This window comes from Puntigrus tetrazona, chromosome 2 (assembly GCF_018831695.1).
Source record: "Puntigrus tetrazona isolate hp1 chromosome 2, ASM1883169v1, whole genome shotgun sequence".
In the NCBI taxonomy this organism is placed as follows: domain Eukaryota; kingdom Metazoa; phylum Chordata; class Actinopteri; order Cypriniformes; family Cyprinidae; genus Puntigrus; species Puntigrus tetrazona.
The window spans coordinates 14214245-14231855 of record NC_056700.1 but is presented as its reverse complement, the minus strand read 5'-3'; the positions used below and the strand labels follow the sequence as shown (position 1 = coordinate 14231855).

Here is a 17611-nt window from a genome sequence, read left to right as displayed (position 1 = left end):
TTTTAACTGTTCACTGGGGTTTGCTGGAATATCCATTAAACGCCTAAACCCTTAAAGTGACAGTTTATCCCTTTACAGTTTAGATTTTGTAAGTATCATGGTTGCCAAATCATCGATTGGCGGTGTGTTCATTCTAATTATTAGACTTTTAATTTCTTCTGCGCTGCGTACATTCCGCTTTGATTAACTTGATTATAGACTATTGCGCAATGGAAACTAAAGCACATGGTTAAAATTCAGGGCGTTTTCAAACGAGGCGTGCGCGCGGTGTATGTGGATGAGAGAGAGTGTGTGCGAGAGGAAGAGAGGGAGAGGGAAAGGTGCTTTCGTCTTCACTCATCTCCTAAGAGTGCTCGTTAGGATTTTGTTTGCTCAGAGGTCTTCCACAGTCATGTTGAGAGCCAGGGAACCGGGATCTTTGGCCGTACTGGCCTCCACCCTTCTTCTGGGATTCAGCGTTGCGTTTTCCCTCGGACAGAACGACACAGAACCGGTAGTTTTGGAAGGAAAATGTTTAGTTGTGTGTGACTCGAACCCGTCCGCCGAAGGAGGAGTGACCTCGTCGTTTGGGATATCTGTCCGAGCTGCTGGCGCTAAAGTGGCTTTTTCTGCAGTCAGGGGAACTAACCACGAACCATCAGAAATGAGTAACAAGTCCATGACGATCTACTTCGATCAGGTCAGACCCCGCTTTTACATCTAGTATGTGTGTGTGTTAAGTAGGCTTTAACATTTTCCTCCTCGATAAAATACGTTGACTAAGTGAACGAACACCTTTTTGCAGGTACTAGTGAACATTGGAAATCATTTCGATCTCAAGGCGAGTGTGTTTCAAGCTCCTCGACGAGGCATTTACAGCTTCAGCTTTCATGTTGTGAAGGTCTACAACCGACAGACAATTCAGGTGAGGGTATAAGAAACTAAATATAAACAGCTCAAACCTAACTTGAATGGCTTGCCACTGAATTATAACGCGAAGAAATATCGATAAGTGCATATTTTAACCCAAGCCTGACTGTGTATTGAAATTTCCGCTGCTACCTTTAGTTTTAATACAAGGGTAACTATTCATTTGAGAGTACTACTCATTCTTTAACATAATAGTTATAATATGTTACAGGTTTCATGGTAATAGCTCAATGGATATTAATGTTTATGTATCAGACAATGCTTTGTATTCCAACTGTAATCTTATAAGTAAGATTTTAATTAAAGTATCAGTCATTTCATATGACAAAAAAAAAAAAAAAAAGAGATATATGTTACCGATACCTTTAGGATAGATATATGTATATCTGTATTTGTACACATTAATTAGCCACCTTCGAAGCTGAAATAGATGCCAGTTGTGATTGGAATTGTAATTAAGAAAAAATCAAATTGGAACAGGTATCGATAACAGTTGAAAGTCATTAACTAGTCACAAGGGAATATGAATATGTAAACTGGATATGAATATGTGTAATTGGAAAAATTATTTCCTTCTACCAGTAAACCTATAGGTACTATTTTGACTATTAGAACAATGCCTAGTACCAAATTATTATTTTCTTAGTATGTATAATATTAGTTACTATTTGAATTGATGCTAGTCACCATTTCGGAAAAAATACTAACTAAGAAGTGTTAAAAGTTAAATGGAAATAATACACATCAGTTACTTAAGAATAATTACAAATACATGTTTAAAGGCGCAGATACTGTTTAGTTAAGATCTGGCTTGTTGTTATGCACGTGATCACATCTTGTGTTTCTGTGTCATTAGGTCAATCTGATGCATAATGAATACCCAATAATATCTGCATTTGCCGGTGATCAAGATGTGACACGAGAGGCAGCAAGTAACGGCGTTCTGCTTCACCTGGAGCGTGAAGACAGACTCTATCTCAAACTGGAGAGAGGGAACCTCATGGGCGGGTGGAAGTACTCCACATTCTCTGGCTTTCTCGTTTTCCCTCTCTAATTGAATATAGCCTATTTTAAATGGCCCAGACTGAAGACCAAGGGACATTTCCGTATCTGCTTTCAAAAATAAAAGGTAGCAGAGAGAACAAGGAATGCGTTAGTTTATTTTATTTATTGTTAGGATCTGAAGAAATGTATGTATGTGCGTATGTGTATGTATGCATTTATGTATTTGTGAGATTCAAAAGAAAATAGGACGGTGACAATATTTGGACAGATTGATTTGGGAAAGAGTGGTTTGATATTGTCAATGATATTTTTGCATTGAGGAGCGTATTTTGCACGAACTGTGTTTTGTTATGTGCTTGTCATTTTATTGATTTGTATAGCCCTTATAAATTTGGTGTTCAGTATGAGCGTAGTAAGTACAAAAAACTGTCATTTCTCTTTAATCGTTGTTGTTTGGCTTAATGCATAGACAAGCAATGATATCTTGCATTTTTATATTACTTGAATGTAAATATACTCATGTCATAAACACAAGGAATGTATTTAAAAACTCTTTTAGGACTCCAAAGTTTTATTTTACAACGAGGGTAAAGGGATGGAGAAAGGAACATTTGATCATTTGCTCATCGTTGTATCGTTCCAAAATTTCATGAACTTCTTTCTTCTGTTCAACACGAAAGAAGATATTTTGAAGGATACTGGTAACCGAACACCCTTTGATTTACATAGTATGAGAAATAATTTGAAATGGAAGTCAAAGGCTGCCAGCAAACATTTCATTTCTGGGTGAACGATCCCAAAATATAGTGAAAGAAGAGAAGAGAACGCAATGCTGTCCATGGTGCTGAAACCGCTACCCATTAAAAACTGAATGTTTATTCAGTACACATATGAATGATTATTAATGATTAATAATTATGATTATGAATGACTACATCAAAACATGCAGTGTGACATTTATCAGTAATTTTTGTTTTGGAAACATAGCTACGACAGCACAGACCTTCAGTTCACACTATAGACTACATCTACGAATTCACATGGGGATTTTATCATCCTAAAAGTTGTATTTGAGTGTAACTGTGAGCGCAAACATACATAATATTCAAATATCAAGTTTCTCTGATTAAGTATCCCAACGGGGGCAGTTTTAGGAAGGATGAAAGTAGCACCCGCCTACAGAGTTCAATATGCGCGAAAACTGGAAAGATATAGATACCATGCAGATTTGTTGTCTCTCCATTTAGGGCAGGGCAGTGTGTTTCAAGATGCTGTCTTACACAACACTTTAAAGACTTAACATTCATAGCTTTATATATTTTGCAAAGCATGGCTGGAAAACGGGATGGAAATTAGGTAATTTATTACCATGGGCACAATTAAAAACTGTGAAGACAGCATTATTTAGAGGTGAAATGCAAATGTGATGAGGTATGAGAATGATGTGGGTGTTAAGTGTTAAACAGTGAAATATTCCTTCCAAGAGCAGAGCTTAAAAAGACACTAGCACATATTTTCACTCGTTAAGACCGTGTCACATAATGTTATATCATGACGGGAGTTATTTCAGGGGATAACCTGAAATAATTAGATAATATGTTAGAAATGTTAGGTAATATGGTGCAGGTTTATTTCATGTTTGACCACATGTTCAGACCGTGATTTTTTTTTATGTATTTAAAAAAAAATAAAAATAAAATCTTGTCTCGCCACTGCTTCATCTTCCTGTCATTTGAGTTGGCTTGAAAGTAAACATCGCCCAAAGGCTAAAAGCTGTCTCTTGCCTGTATCTGACCTTTCTTTTTCATAAAGATGATTAAGAATGAAAACATGACTCAACAGCACATGTCGCTGCTAGGTCACTAAACATGACTGGTTTTGGGGAACAAAATGCAGAAAATGTTTTTTTTGCATAATTCCTTCATTTAAGAACGTAAATCTTCTTGCTAAAGTATATCAAACTCTTACTTTTATTTATAAGATATAAAGGCGCGTGCTACATGCATTCTTTCGTTATTAGCGTATATTTATCCTGCTCATGCGTATAAACATGTCATATTATGAGGTTTCACCCCCAACACTCATGATTTAATTATGGTAATTACTGTGCTGAAGTGTCATGATTTCATAGACTTGGTTCGTGCTTTACTTGTGGCTTGTACTATCTGGTGCTGGTGAATTAAACTGGCTTATAAACAATCTGCCTACTGGCAGGCTTTCATATCTCATTCATATGCAAAGCGAGGCAAGGTCAGTCTACTTTATCATTAAATTGTTTATACTATTATTATCATACGACACATATGCCCAAATTACGCAAACCAGAGCTGAGAAATTAAACTAACGGGAGAATGATAATTATGCTGTTGCTTTAAAATGTTCAGTATATCAAAACTATTTTAGTTCATTTTAAGCAGGCGCCCTTTGTCTAGATTACAGCTCTGGGCTTCGATCATTCATTTCCCTAAGGTGCATCCCGGGATGCTTTCTAAGTATTTGGCCTAGTAAGCTAGACACTTGTTGGCTGTTGCTTCAGCATGATTCTGTCCAACTCCATTTTAATTATTTTATTTTCACTTTTTAGTTTTGAAAAAAAAAATAAAAAATCAGACATAGGCCAAATTTGTCTTCCAAAACAATTCACCTATTAAGCATTCAATTATACATCCTTGAAATACAAATTTTAAGATCATAAAGTAAAAATCCAGTCCAAGCTTGTCCAAACCTTTGAATGCAAAGCTCACAGAATATGTAACTTTTTCGTGCTTTTGAGAGAAGCCCCTTATGCCCACCAAGGCTGCATTTGTTTAATAAAAATAGAGCAAAACAGTAATATTGTGAAATGCTTTTAATATTCAAAATTGTTGTTTTCTGTTTTAATTTATTTTAAACCCCCATTTATGACAAAGCTGAATTTCAGCATTAAATCTTGTAGCATGATACTTTAGAATGCTGAATTGTTGCTCAAAGACTTTGTAGAATTATTATCAGTGTTAAAAACAGTTTACTATTTTCGTGGAAATATTTAAAAAAAAAATTCAGAACTATTTGATGACTAAAGCATTTATTCGTGACCCTGGACCGCAAAAAGTCATAAGGTTTTTTTTATTATTATTGGGATTTATACATAATCTAAAAGCTCAACAAATAAGCTTACCATTATTGATGTATGGTTTGTTTGATATAGGACTATATTTAGACAACAATATGAAAATCTGTAATCTGGTGCAAAAGCAAAATCTGAATTATGAGAATTAGCCTTTAGAATTGTCCAAAAGTTGTTACTAATAATTAAATCATATATTTACTTAATATCCTAATGATTTTTGACATTACAAAAATACTCCATGCAATGTATTGTTGTCTATTGCTACAAATATACCTGTGCTACTTATGATTGTCCAGGTTTTGTGGTCCAGGGTTATATCTGAAGTGGAAATCTTTTGTAAAATTTGTAAATGTCTTCCCTGTCACTTTTGATCAATTTAATGAATTTTTTTAACCCCAAACATTTTCAGTGGAGTACATAAGCATGATGAATCAGGATGAATTAACTAGTATCGTTTCCTGATTTCTCTGCATTAATATACTAAAATAGACTTCATCACATGATATAGTGGCTAACAGAATCCAGCAGAGAGAAAAAATGAGACAGAGTTGTATAAGTTTAGGCATTAAAGCCATAACCAGAGGAAAAGCCTGATGTGATAATGAAAGCTGCTGTGCTCCTATAGTCCGGCACGTGTTTTTTACTTAATAAAAATACCAAAATAGCTTTAATAATAAATTTCATGCGTGGGCTCATCGTAGAATGCTTCCGATCTTTGGCAGCAAGCAAGACGTATTGTCCTATGGAGTAAATGCTGTTTCTGTGTGTACTTTCACACTGTCAGGAATGATTTAATGACCGGATTCTACGCTTAACACCCCACTGACAAACACAACCTCATTTGTTATCTCAATTAAACGTGTTACTTCTCTTGTCTAGGGTGAGAAAACCTAAACGACCTACTAAGCAAATGAGAATCAGTTTTCCAGCTCTCCTTTTGTCTCATCTTTTGCCATCGACAGATGCAGATTTCATGTCGCTGCATCTATCTTTGGGCTGTAACGTGTGTCTCTGTTCAGATGGTAAAGGCACAGCCTCCTCGTCTCTCCAGCATGAGTGCAACATAGGGCCTTTTGATGTCCGTACCCCTTGTGGGATGCATGCTGGGAGAGCCCGAGTGGCAAAGCAACGGTCCAATCTGTGACCCACTGACACATGGCATACGAGCCTCCGTAATCAGCCCAAGCGCTGCAGACTCACGCCAAGCTGCCCTTTACAGGCAAGAGGGACAGAAACGTCTCCAGAAGAACCCACGGCCATCTCTACCGGGCATTTAGCTGCATCAGGATATCAACTCTCAGCCTGCTGCTTCCTGTGCTGGGGCACACAGTTTAAATGAGATATGAGACAAAACCGGAGGGGAACAAATTAGTACGAGAAACTAGATATTGTCTTTCAATCAGTACGATTTTACTGCGAAGGTGATGACAAAAATGAAAATACGAAAATGCTTGTAAGAGGCACATATTGTGCTGATGGCACAATGCTTACCGTTATTGTAATTAAAGCATAATTAGTTGCTAGGCTCCTCTGTGCCTCCATTACACCTGGAACACTACCATCAATCTTCATTACGGCCTAACGTAATACCATATTAGCTCACTGAATTAGCACAGGACTGATCTTACAATGTTTCACAAGCAGCGTTTGTTTTTATGCTTTAGATTAATACTTACAGCGGTGAAATCATTCATTTAAATTTTCATGTATTTTTCAATCATTTGCAATAATATAACATTTTAAATATACATTTATTTAAAGATCAATTTGATTAAATGTTAGATATTAATATTTAATAATGAATGTATAATAAAAATGTAAATAATGAACTATCTACATGTGGGATTTTTTTAAATAAAAAGAATGAATTTTTCACATATACATTACTATATTTGCATGAGTTTTTAATTGTATATAATTTATTTAAGAATGAACACTTGTAAATAACCGTACAATACAAAATTAAATAATGTAATCAATGTAGGATTTTGAAATAAATATATATATTTTTTATGATTAAAAAATTATGTAAAATAAGCAAACACCATATGTGTGTTGGTTTTCAGTATAGTTTTGTTAAAAGCATTTTTTAGCCAATATTAACTTTATGTTTTATCTTTAAATCCTCAAGACCGTTAACATTAAATATTGTTTAGGTAAAACAGAGTGAATGAATACATCAGTGTGTCTCCTTTGTCCCTTCGCTCCGTCCCCAAATAGATTCTCACTTTATAGCCTCTGAACAGGTTGTTTGAATGCAACAGTTCACTTGCATGCTGGCTCCATCGCAGACAATGCTTTATTCTGTCAAACTTGGCCAGAGCATATTGACATTACAGCATTTACTTTTCTGCATCTAAAGCGTTTTTTTCGTAGCCCATCTGTTGTGATTTTCAGACTGTGTAACAGAGTATGGCCCATCATAAAATTTATGTCCAATCTGTTGAAAAAGTTGGTCATAAATTTGCCCTGTTTTAAAACGTGCGGGACAGCGACTCTGGCAGAGTAATGTCCAAAAATCAGTTGTAATATAAGATCTTTTTTTAAATTGTCCTCAGAGGAGCGGTTTTGAACGATGGTACAATACAAACAAATAACGTCTAGGGCAGAGTGTCAGGTATTCAAATAAAGTAAACATGGCCTCAGTAATTTAGTTATTTGGCCGAACGCTTCAGTTTAGAGAATCTTTAATAACCTCACAACTGACTGCACCAGAGAGCAGTTTGAGCATTTGTACTCTGCTTCTAGAGTCTCCAATTGTCTTGTAAGCTGTAGACCTTGATGCCAACTCTTATGAGAAGCTGTCTCTAAAGGATGTCAGTGGCTGTATGTAAATAATAAATAAGAGCATCTGCTGGTTCCTGTTATGTACCCTTTACTTACTTCTCATTAAGTCAGTAAGCCTGAGCGAAGAGCGCACGCTCCTCACTTCCAGTTATTGTCACACTGATGTGCACATGGCGAGCTGACGATGCTTGAATAATTCTACACTTTCAGTTTAGTTTACTGGTTTTCATATTAATGGAAGCATTAAGATTTAATACGGTAACATTATTATTACGTGAAATTCTGGAACACTGTAACTGGTCAATCGCATCATTCAGTGGTCAGACATTTCCTAACATTCGTCCTCATTCCCTGCAAAATAAAATCAGTCCGCTCACCCGGGTAACAGAAACCAGCGCTACTTTCACAGCTCGTATTGAACCGCGGACCCATGCTCCATTTTGTACAAATGCTGAACAAGTAATAAGCTCACTTTTACATCATTTATTATTGTCATTGTTATTTATTATTACAATCTTTTTGTAGTTATATTGTTAATATCTACACTGATTGGTTTTATTTACAGAAAAAATTGCCTATAGCCTACATTACACAAGTTGTGCATAATGAACTAATGATAAACATTACATATACAAAATTATGAACACTTTCAATGTGCAGCAATTAATAAAGAATTAATAATAAAAAATTTACCAATAATGAATTTCTATTTTTACGTTTATTAACATTAACATTAACATTATTATGTTGAATAAAACAAAAAAAATGCATGCAAGTATTTAATACGGTTTAATACCGTTTTTAAGAGTTTTAGATGTCCTTTAAATTAAGATAACCTCTACTTGATTTTGCGAGACTTAAGGCAAAGGAAAGATCTCCAATGGATAAAACTCAGCAGGGGATACATTAAATTAATGAGACCACACATTTATTCTTGCCTAGAAGTGTGAATCTCAAACACCTTCAAAAGTGGCAGCACCAAATGAATGTATTTTTATAAAGAAGGATGCCTTCACAACTTTGTCATGATTGATCATTTCAGACCACCTCATTTAATCACACTTAGTCTACAGCCATTTTATTATCACTTGTGAATACTAGTTTAATAAATTTTAATTGATGCATTTGACAGTCACTTTTAATAAACAACCTGCACTGGTTTCACTCATTCATTCATTCATTTTAGGTAATAAATCCATGACCTTGTCATAGGAATGCTGTAACAAAATAAAAAGCTTGATATTTGTCACATCATTGAGGTATGAATTGAGATTCATTTTTAAAGTATGTTTTCTGAGAGATTACACATTTATATTTTATTTATTTAGAGATCACATCTATTTTTTTTTTTTAAATAATACCAGCTTCTGAAAACAGCCACAAAGGACATTTTTACTGTATCTAGAGCATTACGGATGGTGCACATTCTTATTTCATCAAAATCACAAGCAAATAAAAAAGAAAAAAAAATCAGAGAAGGGTTGCAGATAATGAAAAATTTAAACTAAGAATTTTTAGCTGGTTAAATAAGCAGTTTGGCTTTTTAAAAAAAGCAGAAAGCCGTCAAGACCAACACCCTTTCAGAAGTTTAAAACAATTTGTTTGTTGCTATAGATTTGTGACATGAAAGGTTCTTTTAAAACTCACTTATTTACAACAAAAGGAAAGGAAGTAGTAGATAGATAGATACTTGTGCTTCACCTACTCGATTTTTGATGATATCATGAAATGTTCCCTTGCTGTAAATTTCAAGTAAATTAGCAGCAAGCAAAGCAGTGTGTTGTGTAAATGCAATCAAACTGAGCAAGGAATCTCATGAGACACGACTGCACACTGTCCCACCAATATGCTACCGAAACAGCTCACCTGAAACCAGAACACAGCTGGAAAACCACATCTAAAAATTCGACACCCTTCTGATCTTCTCATATTTTATTGTGGGCTTAGCTCAATTGAACTCTAATGATCTAAAGTGTCGTATCAGCTATGCTAATATGTATAGTACAAAGAACAACAGGTGAAGTCTAGGATATATAAAGCCACATCTGGAAATGCCTTTAGGGTAACTAATCTCATAGAATAATGAATCTTGAAGCGAGCGAGTGCAGTGCTGTGCAGTGCTGTTTGCTTAAGCCACCCTTTTATGTGGAGACACATGGTGTGCTCAGAAAGAGGTCTTCTGGGGTTTCTGACAGATGGCATGGCTCACAGATAAAGACAGCGTCAATGTGACAAAAAGCTCAACTCTGCAGGTCTCTAGTAGAGACCCACTGTAAGGCTGCATATGCCATTGTGATTTCTTACAGGCTCCATTCTTGGTCTTTATGCACTTAATGAGACTGAAGCAGAGGTGTTGAAGTGTATTAATACATCAAAATGAGGCTGACATGACGTTTGAACCCCCTTTAAAGAGCCCGAGGGGAAAAAAACAAGTATGGAACAATTGATGACGGGCTGTTGAATTATTGAACAATAATGCAACATGGCTGTTACACCTCAGTGTGCTTCATTATTCAATAATTTAATGGACTAGAGTCAGTTGTTCTGCATATACCACGGTTACAATGTATTTCAAGATATTCGTCAGGTTTTTGTTCTTAAACCACATCTCTCAACATCGTTCGGCAGAAGCATCTTAAACTTTTTTTGAAAAGCTCTTTAGCTTTTTACGTTTCTTTGCTGGTCAATGTCATTCTGGGCTTTGGTTCATAACTTAAGAATAACTTAAATCAATGTACAAATTGATTTGGAACTGTAGAACTACAAAACGCGTTTATTGGAAAATAATTGCACATCTTACATTTACATTTAGTCATTTTGCATCTTACAATCAGTCAGAATCAAGCATTCAACAGGAGACGGTATGCAAAAAAATAAATAAATAAATAAAAACACAAAATTTAAAATGGTGTTTTTCTGTATTAATGATAAAAAAATTATGTATAGGAAAAATGTATCAACGTGAATGAGCTGTAACTAGTTTTTCCACAAAGGTTGAGGTTGACACAGCTGCGTAGTTTCAACTGAATACCTAACAGGTGGTTTACAATATTTATTCAGCGTCAAGCGACATTCGTTGGAGCCCGTGCAGCTCAGATAACATTTCCTCATCATCAATCCAGGACAGAAACAGCACCTCGGGCTATAGGAATGTGATTGGATTGTTTCATCTGTGACATTTTGCTCCTCTGTGAAATATTCAAATGTTCTCATATGCTTCAAAAGGCACTTGGCCTTGCCAGTCAAACTCGCATGAGTTTTTCAGAAAGGACGGAACAAAACCTAATTTAATGCTTAATCTCTGATGTAACATTTAAGCTTACAGAATGTATCCCGATATTAACCAAATCACTGTGGTGAACAGAAGCATTTGGTCTTATCGAGTGCCGAGGAGTCGTCATTAGATGAAAAACAGAACAAAACAGACTGGAATGGAATATAAAATAGTCAGTAACCAGACAAAAAGCCGTATTATTTACATCGGGATATAAGAAATGTTTGAAATCCAAGGAAGTTTGAGCAAGATGAAAGAATTAAGTGACTTTGAAAATGCATAATGAAGATGTTATAAGGATTGGTGGATGCATGTCGAAATCAGCAGTTCTGCAGGGCTTTTCATTCACAGCAGAGTCAAAGGTTGAAATGCGAGCGGTGGGCTACTATGCAAAAAAAATGTAAAAAGAAGAAAAAAAGAAAAAGATAAAACATCCAGCAGCAGCACAGATTGTCAGATTGAAGTTATTAATAAAACAGGCTAAGGAACAACAGTATGACAACGCATTAAAATGACCAAATATGATACTTTTGAGTCATGTCCCCGTTATTTTATATATTTAAACACTTAAATCTCAGATTACTTGAATGACAAGTGGATTTATAAAGTCTATGTCCTGTCAAAACTTCTCAATTACCTCTGATACAATATTGCAAACAGATGCAAAGAGGAATTTTGATTAAAACATAGAAGGCATTCACACCGGTAAGTGAAGTGTAGAAAGCTCTCAAAGGAGTCTGTGAAATTCCAAAGAAACCAATTAAAAAAGAAGGGAGGGAGTAATAAACAGAGCCAGAAATCCTTCACCACCTGTAATAAAGTGTCCTCCAGAGCCTTAACAGGATGGATTACAGGAAGGGTCACAGCGATGTAGGGGATTGACAAATCATGCATTGACAACATAATAGCCAACGTTTCACGAAATGAAATAAAAATACTTCTGCAGCTTTCTAAGAGAATGCTCTCGAAGCTCTCAAATGTGCGCTGTTTAAGAAGGATCCACGTGTCTTGTTTAGTGGATCAGTTTAGGCGGTTTACTGAAGATCTTAGATGCCTTCTCAAGTCCAGAGCTTGCAAATGTCAGGTCCCGTGACAAACACTCACCTCCATCAGAGCAGCTGTTGGCCTTTTGATGTCTTTAAATAACAGCGAGACGTAAAAATGTACAATCGCTGCATTAAAAAAATACGATTTTAATGTTTTAGTAGCAGACAAGAAAATCTGGCATTGGTAAAGACTTTCTCCCATAGCAGCATCAAATTAAACTTTATTACTTACAGACAAGCAGCATGCGCTGGTCTGAAAATAAATGATTTGTCCAAATAAAACTGTTTAAAACAAAAAACCATACTAAAAAGGTATTGGTCTCTTGAGACTTTCACAACTGCTTAAGTAATTTATATGTGTGTTCAGTATGTCTTTTTGATTGAATGTGAAAATGTAATTTGAATTCAGCCAGAAAGCTGTTGTAAGAGAGTCGTTGGCCCCGTGCTGTTTTTCACTTACTCAGCAGTTGCAAACAAGAAAACTCAAAATATAAAAATTTAATCATCCTGTCTGAAATTGCTTGGTAATAAAAAAAATATTTAACAAAGAAAATAAGGAAAAGGTTAAAAAAAAAAAAAAAAAAAGTCTTAAAAAATATGCATGTGTGCTGAACGGAGCGAACAGTGCAGAGAATCTTTGGCAACAAATTTTAAAGCCCACACTCTGCCCACTTGTATTGTTTTTTTTCCAAAACCATTAATTCAAGCGCAGAACATTAAAATAACAGCGCTGATGTGTCGAGCGTGACTAAGATGATGATAGGTGGAACCTCTTGATAATGTTTTGTGAAATGCATTATGATTATACCGTTACTTATACCATAATAAAGTCATTGTAAAAGTTAATTTAGTCACTACTTAAACATTATGTACTTAGAATATTATAGTTACTTTAAGAATTATGTTTAAGCTAAGAAACTTCACCTTAAAAGTGGCACAGAAGAAAGAGAAAACAACTTTATCTGATGTTTGTTTGCTGCTTTGCAGTTCAGTAATGAAAGCGTGCAATTCTCCAGGTAAAAGATCAAATACAACATAAGAATAGAAATACAACAAATAAAACTATAACTAAAAATAAAACAAAATTGATGTCACTTCATCTCTTAAAACATTTTTACTACCATAAATGGGCTTTTAAATCACAGATCGAATAAGACGTTTACATCAGAATAAATGAGAGATTAATCATATAAAACTTTTATTTTGAACCGGAGAACAAGTTCAAGTTACAACATATCAGTAAGCAAATAAATCTGTTCCCAAAAAGAGATGATTTAAACTGTACCATTGACATAGTCCATAACAGGAAATCTTTCAGATTTTAAACAATGATATACAATGCTAATGAACACTTAAACAATGCGAAGGAGAAAAGACCAGATGTATTTATAATGTAACTGCATGCTCGTTAAAAGATGACTGTTATACAGAATAAATCATACAGTCCAAAATCAATTAACTACAGCACAGATGAGTTTCAGTGAGGCACCTAAACTTGGCATTACGTGCTAAAGAATGCAAACAAAAATTGGATGAAAATATGATCTGACAAATATGAGCAGCTAATATAGCTTATTAGATTATCTCCACAGAAGGGTAAGATCATACATATGGCGAGAGGACATCATTTGGCATATTGTATAGTACATTTTCCCTTTGAGTAAGATGATGACATAACAATGGCTGGTACGACAACGGTTATGTGTTCAAAAAAGGGGCGAGGAGGAATGTAATCTACGCATTCACAAACGTGCGGCCATTATTAAGGCTTCTATACCTCTGTGCATTTTTTCCAAGAACCTCTAAATGCCCTAAAATAAGCTGGAGTTGTGTGCTGACATTTCATAGTGTGGGATATGAAGAAAAACACTGGACTGTCTTCGACTGTAACAAAAAACGAAATGCTACAGTACTACGAGAACATGCGTAAAATGCTCCAACATTGAGATCCAAACACTCTAACGACATTCTGGCACTGCATCTCATCACAAACCACTGAATTATCTACTCTACCAGACCGACAAACATCGTCATCATTCCTTTCAGAAATATGCGCAATTGAATGGTAACAAAACTCTTGAAATGTTTGCGAAACCTGCTTCGTTATGTCTTCCAAAAAGTGCAAGTAGCAACCGAGTCAGGATTTACTACATTCAGTAGTGCTTCTCCTGCAGGTAATCTTTCATTTTGTTCGGTAAAGGCAATTTCTGGATCAGATCTATCCGTGTGTACTGGCGGATAACAAAGCGGCACAAGTACTGCAGCGAGCGCACTTGCATAAACCTTGAAACGGGATTGGTCAGTCTAACGGGGTAGGTGACGGACCCCGGCAAGCGAGATCTGGAATAGCAGAACGCTCCGTTCTCTGAATCCTTGACCGAATTATCAATCAGATCCACGATTGACACGTGGCCTTCGATGTCAGGTTGCTCATAGAAGCTGAAACTACCATTCGAGTGCTCGATTCGAGTGTGCAGAGTCTTACCCTGTGAGCGAAAGCTCAAGCTTAGAAGATATCGATCGTCTGAGCTGTCTCGAACTAAAAAAGAACCGTCTGGAAGATTCGTCAGCTTTTCTTCTGCCTCCCATCGCGTAATTGGACCCCAATACCAACCCTGCTTGGCTAGTTTCTTCAGTTCAGCCGTGAGGCTAGTAACCACCATGGGTCCGCTGTTCTGCACGGCATCGTAGACCCGCTGCACCCCTGGAGCCGAGTTGGGGTCAAAGTTGAGATGGTGCATGACTCTCTCTGCAACCTGAGCATGTGTACCACCAAACCCAGAGAAGCTCTGGAGATAACTATCGGGCAATGGAGGTAGCAAGGGGGAAAGTGGGGCTTCAAGTCTGGAGCCCTGCAGCAAGACATTTGCAGTATTTAAAAAGAGCTGGTTCACCGATGACGACTCCATGAAGATGTCAGGTGACAGGAGGTCCTGGTCAAGAGGTTCCTCCTCCTCTGCATGAAGAGATCTGCATCCCTCGGACTGCGGAACAACGTCCATGGGTGTGGTGCCATCTAAGCAAAAAGAGCGTGAACCTTCATCGTCAGGAAAGAGTCCATCGTCTAAAGGCATTGTGTATTGAATGTAATCCTGAGCTGCGAGACCAATGACTACAGGCACGTGTTCATCCATTTCAAGGTGCAAATCGCCATTCTGAGCGCCGGAGCTGTGGTCTGGCACACGTCTGGTGAGTTTCAACGAATCGCTAGACTCTCTCTGGAGGTCTAGGAAGTCTTGGCGCACACCATTGAGAGCCGGACTTGGATCTGAGGAGTTCATTAACGCCTTAACGTCCATTTTGATGCACGTCTCCTCCGAGTTCACTGGTCTGAGAGGCCACGGGGTGGGACTGTAATGATGACTATGGACGGATGTGGAGCGGGAGGAACGCTGGGATTTTATGTCACTTAAAGTAATGGGTGCCGAGGAAGAAGAGAAGGTGTCGTCATCTATAGAGCATACCGATGGAGAACCACCCTTCACCTTAGGTTTCTGCTTTGCCGAGAGTCTCCTTTTCAAGGTGCCCATGAGACCCTCACTCTTAGATCGGACTTTGGGTCTTTTTTCATCCTCGTTATCCAGGTCACTACTGACGAGATCTTTGCTGTAGCATCCTCCAAATAGAGAGTCTTCGGCAGAGAAACTGGCTGACAGGTCAGGCTGTGATACGGCAAATTCATTCTCTTCCTTGCCTTTTATATTAAATGACTTTCTTATTGTTTTCAGACTGATCTTCTTCATTCTGAAAGATCCCCCTTAATGACTGGAAGGGGGATTATGCGCAATGTTTTTGGGATGAGGGAGATGACTGTGAACACTTACACATAGCTGATCACATACGACCCACGACTGCCATACCTACAAAATAGAAAAAGACATTATTAGACTAAAAACAGAGTAACTACATATAATAATTACATTCAAGATAAAACAACAACAATTCATGTTACTTTCGCAGTATAGGACAGTTACATTTTTAGGGTTTTCACCATACACCTTTTCACCTTCAATAACTTGAATAATTTAAATATATGCTATTGTTTTAAACTTTCTATTCACCAAAGAATCCTGGAGAAATAACAATACATTCATATATATGTATATAAAAATAAAAACTGCACAAATGTTTTCAACACTGATAATAATAAAAAGAAATGTTTCTTGAGCACTAAATCAACTAAAGACTGGAGAAAATGGCTGCTTAATAATGTAATAGTAATACTATTTACTAATACTGCATTATTGTATTTTTACTAAAATAAATTAGCCTCGCTGTGCAAAAATATATAAAGTCTTAACTTCTGAAAGATGAAGACAAAAATTAAGCTTATATATATATATATATATATATATATATAATAATCATGCATCAATAAACCACAGGCACTAGGGCCAGCAACATGAGCCAATAAAGTAAACAGAGTATTAAGAGATATGAAATCATGTTTATAAATAGTACAGACTGACCAGATTAACTAGAACATAATTAAAAAACATACTGCATATTTAACATAAACAAATGGTACCAAACATTACTTTTCTAGAAAAATGTATAAGGTTATCAAGGCTGTCACATTCACATGGGCTGAGTATTTTTTATTTAATTACATTATTATAATGCAATAGGTTAAATATTTATGTCTCTTTGTTGTCTAGCATGTCTAGTGAACATTACTAAGTCATCAGATAACAAAAGTTATACAATATGATTCTGTCATTCTATAATCAAGTTATATAGTTCAAAGTTGAATTCCTTGAATTCATAAATATGAGCGTGCTAACGCTTTAAGTGCAGTTAGCAATCAGGCTAACCTGAACAGGCCCTGTATATTAAACATCACTTCTGTCTAATGCTACAACGCTAACCATCAATATTCATATACAAATATTAACTATACATTACCTGCCGTGGCTTGAATACACTGTCAACTAACAGCAGTTCTCATATCAGTATCCGCAGAGCTATGAAATCACATTAGGAGACATTATTACTTCACGGCTAGCTGATACCTGCACTTACAAAAACAGCGCACAAACGAGCTCAATTTCTACAGAGACGAGGAATAATGGGCACTTTATGACCGCGTTTTGCGATAAAGTGACACCGTACGCTGTGGACGTTTTGAATTGTGCCTATTTTCGGCGTTTGAAACTTTTCTCTAGCTAGCTGCCGTTTTTCTCTGTCCTGTCTCTTTTCTCTGCCCTCTTTGTTTGCTGTTGCATCATGGGAGTGAATGTGAAGGAGGGGAGGAGATCTCGGATGCTCGTCGGAGCACCACTGTCTGTCTGTTTGAGCACCAAAACCCGCATATTATTGAAATGCTAGGCTTTTTATTTATTATAAATTAATGTCAGATCTGTTATCACGTGTTTTATAACCTATGTTATTTATTTATTTTATTATTTTTGTCATTTTATATACTTCCAGTTACTGTAATTCCAATTCTTGTTGGTCAACACGATCATCTTTTTGAATTGT

The 17611-nt window shown here is 36.3% G+C and overlaps 2 protein-coding genes across 2 annotated transcripts; one reads left to right on the top strand and one right to left on the bottom strand.

The window, feature by feature from the left end:
- The first annotated feature begins 244 nt into the window (after positions 1-244).
- Positions 245-3629, top strand: cbln2a (cerebellin 2a precursor). Its single transcript, XM_043254399.1, has 3 exons — positions 245-679; positions 785-904; positions 1766-3629. Exons 1-3 carry the CDS (start codon positions 272-274, stop codon positions 1961-1963), a joined length of 726 nt encoding a protein of 241 aa, XP_043110334.1. The 5' UTR covers positions 245-271; the 3' UTR covers positions 1964-3629.
- Positions 3630-13304: 9675 nt separating this feature from the next.
- Positions 13305-17362, bottom strand: socs6b (suppressor of cytokine signaling 6b). Its single transcript, XM_043220352.1, has 2 exons — positions 17036-17362; positions 13305-15990 (listed from the first exon to the last, which is right to left on the bottom strand). The coding sequence occupies exon 2, from the start codon at positions 15871-15873 to the stop codon at positions 14284-14286; it is 1590 nt and encodes a 529-aa protein (XP_043076287.1). The 5' UTR covers positions 15874-15990; positions 17036-17362; the 3' UTR covers positions 13305-14283.
- Positions 17363-17611: the final 249 nt, after the last annotated feature.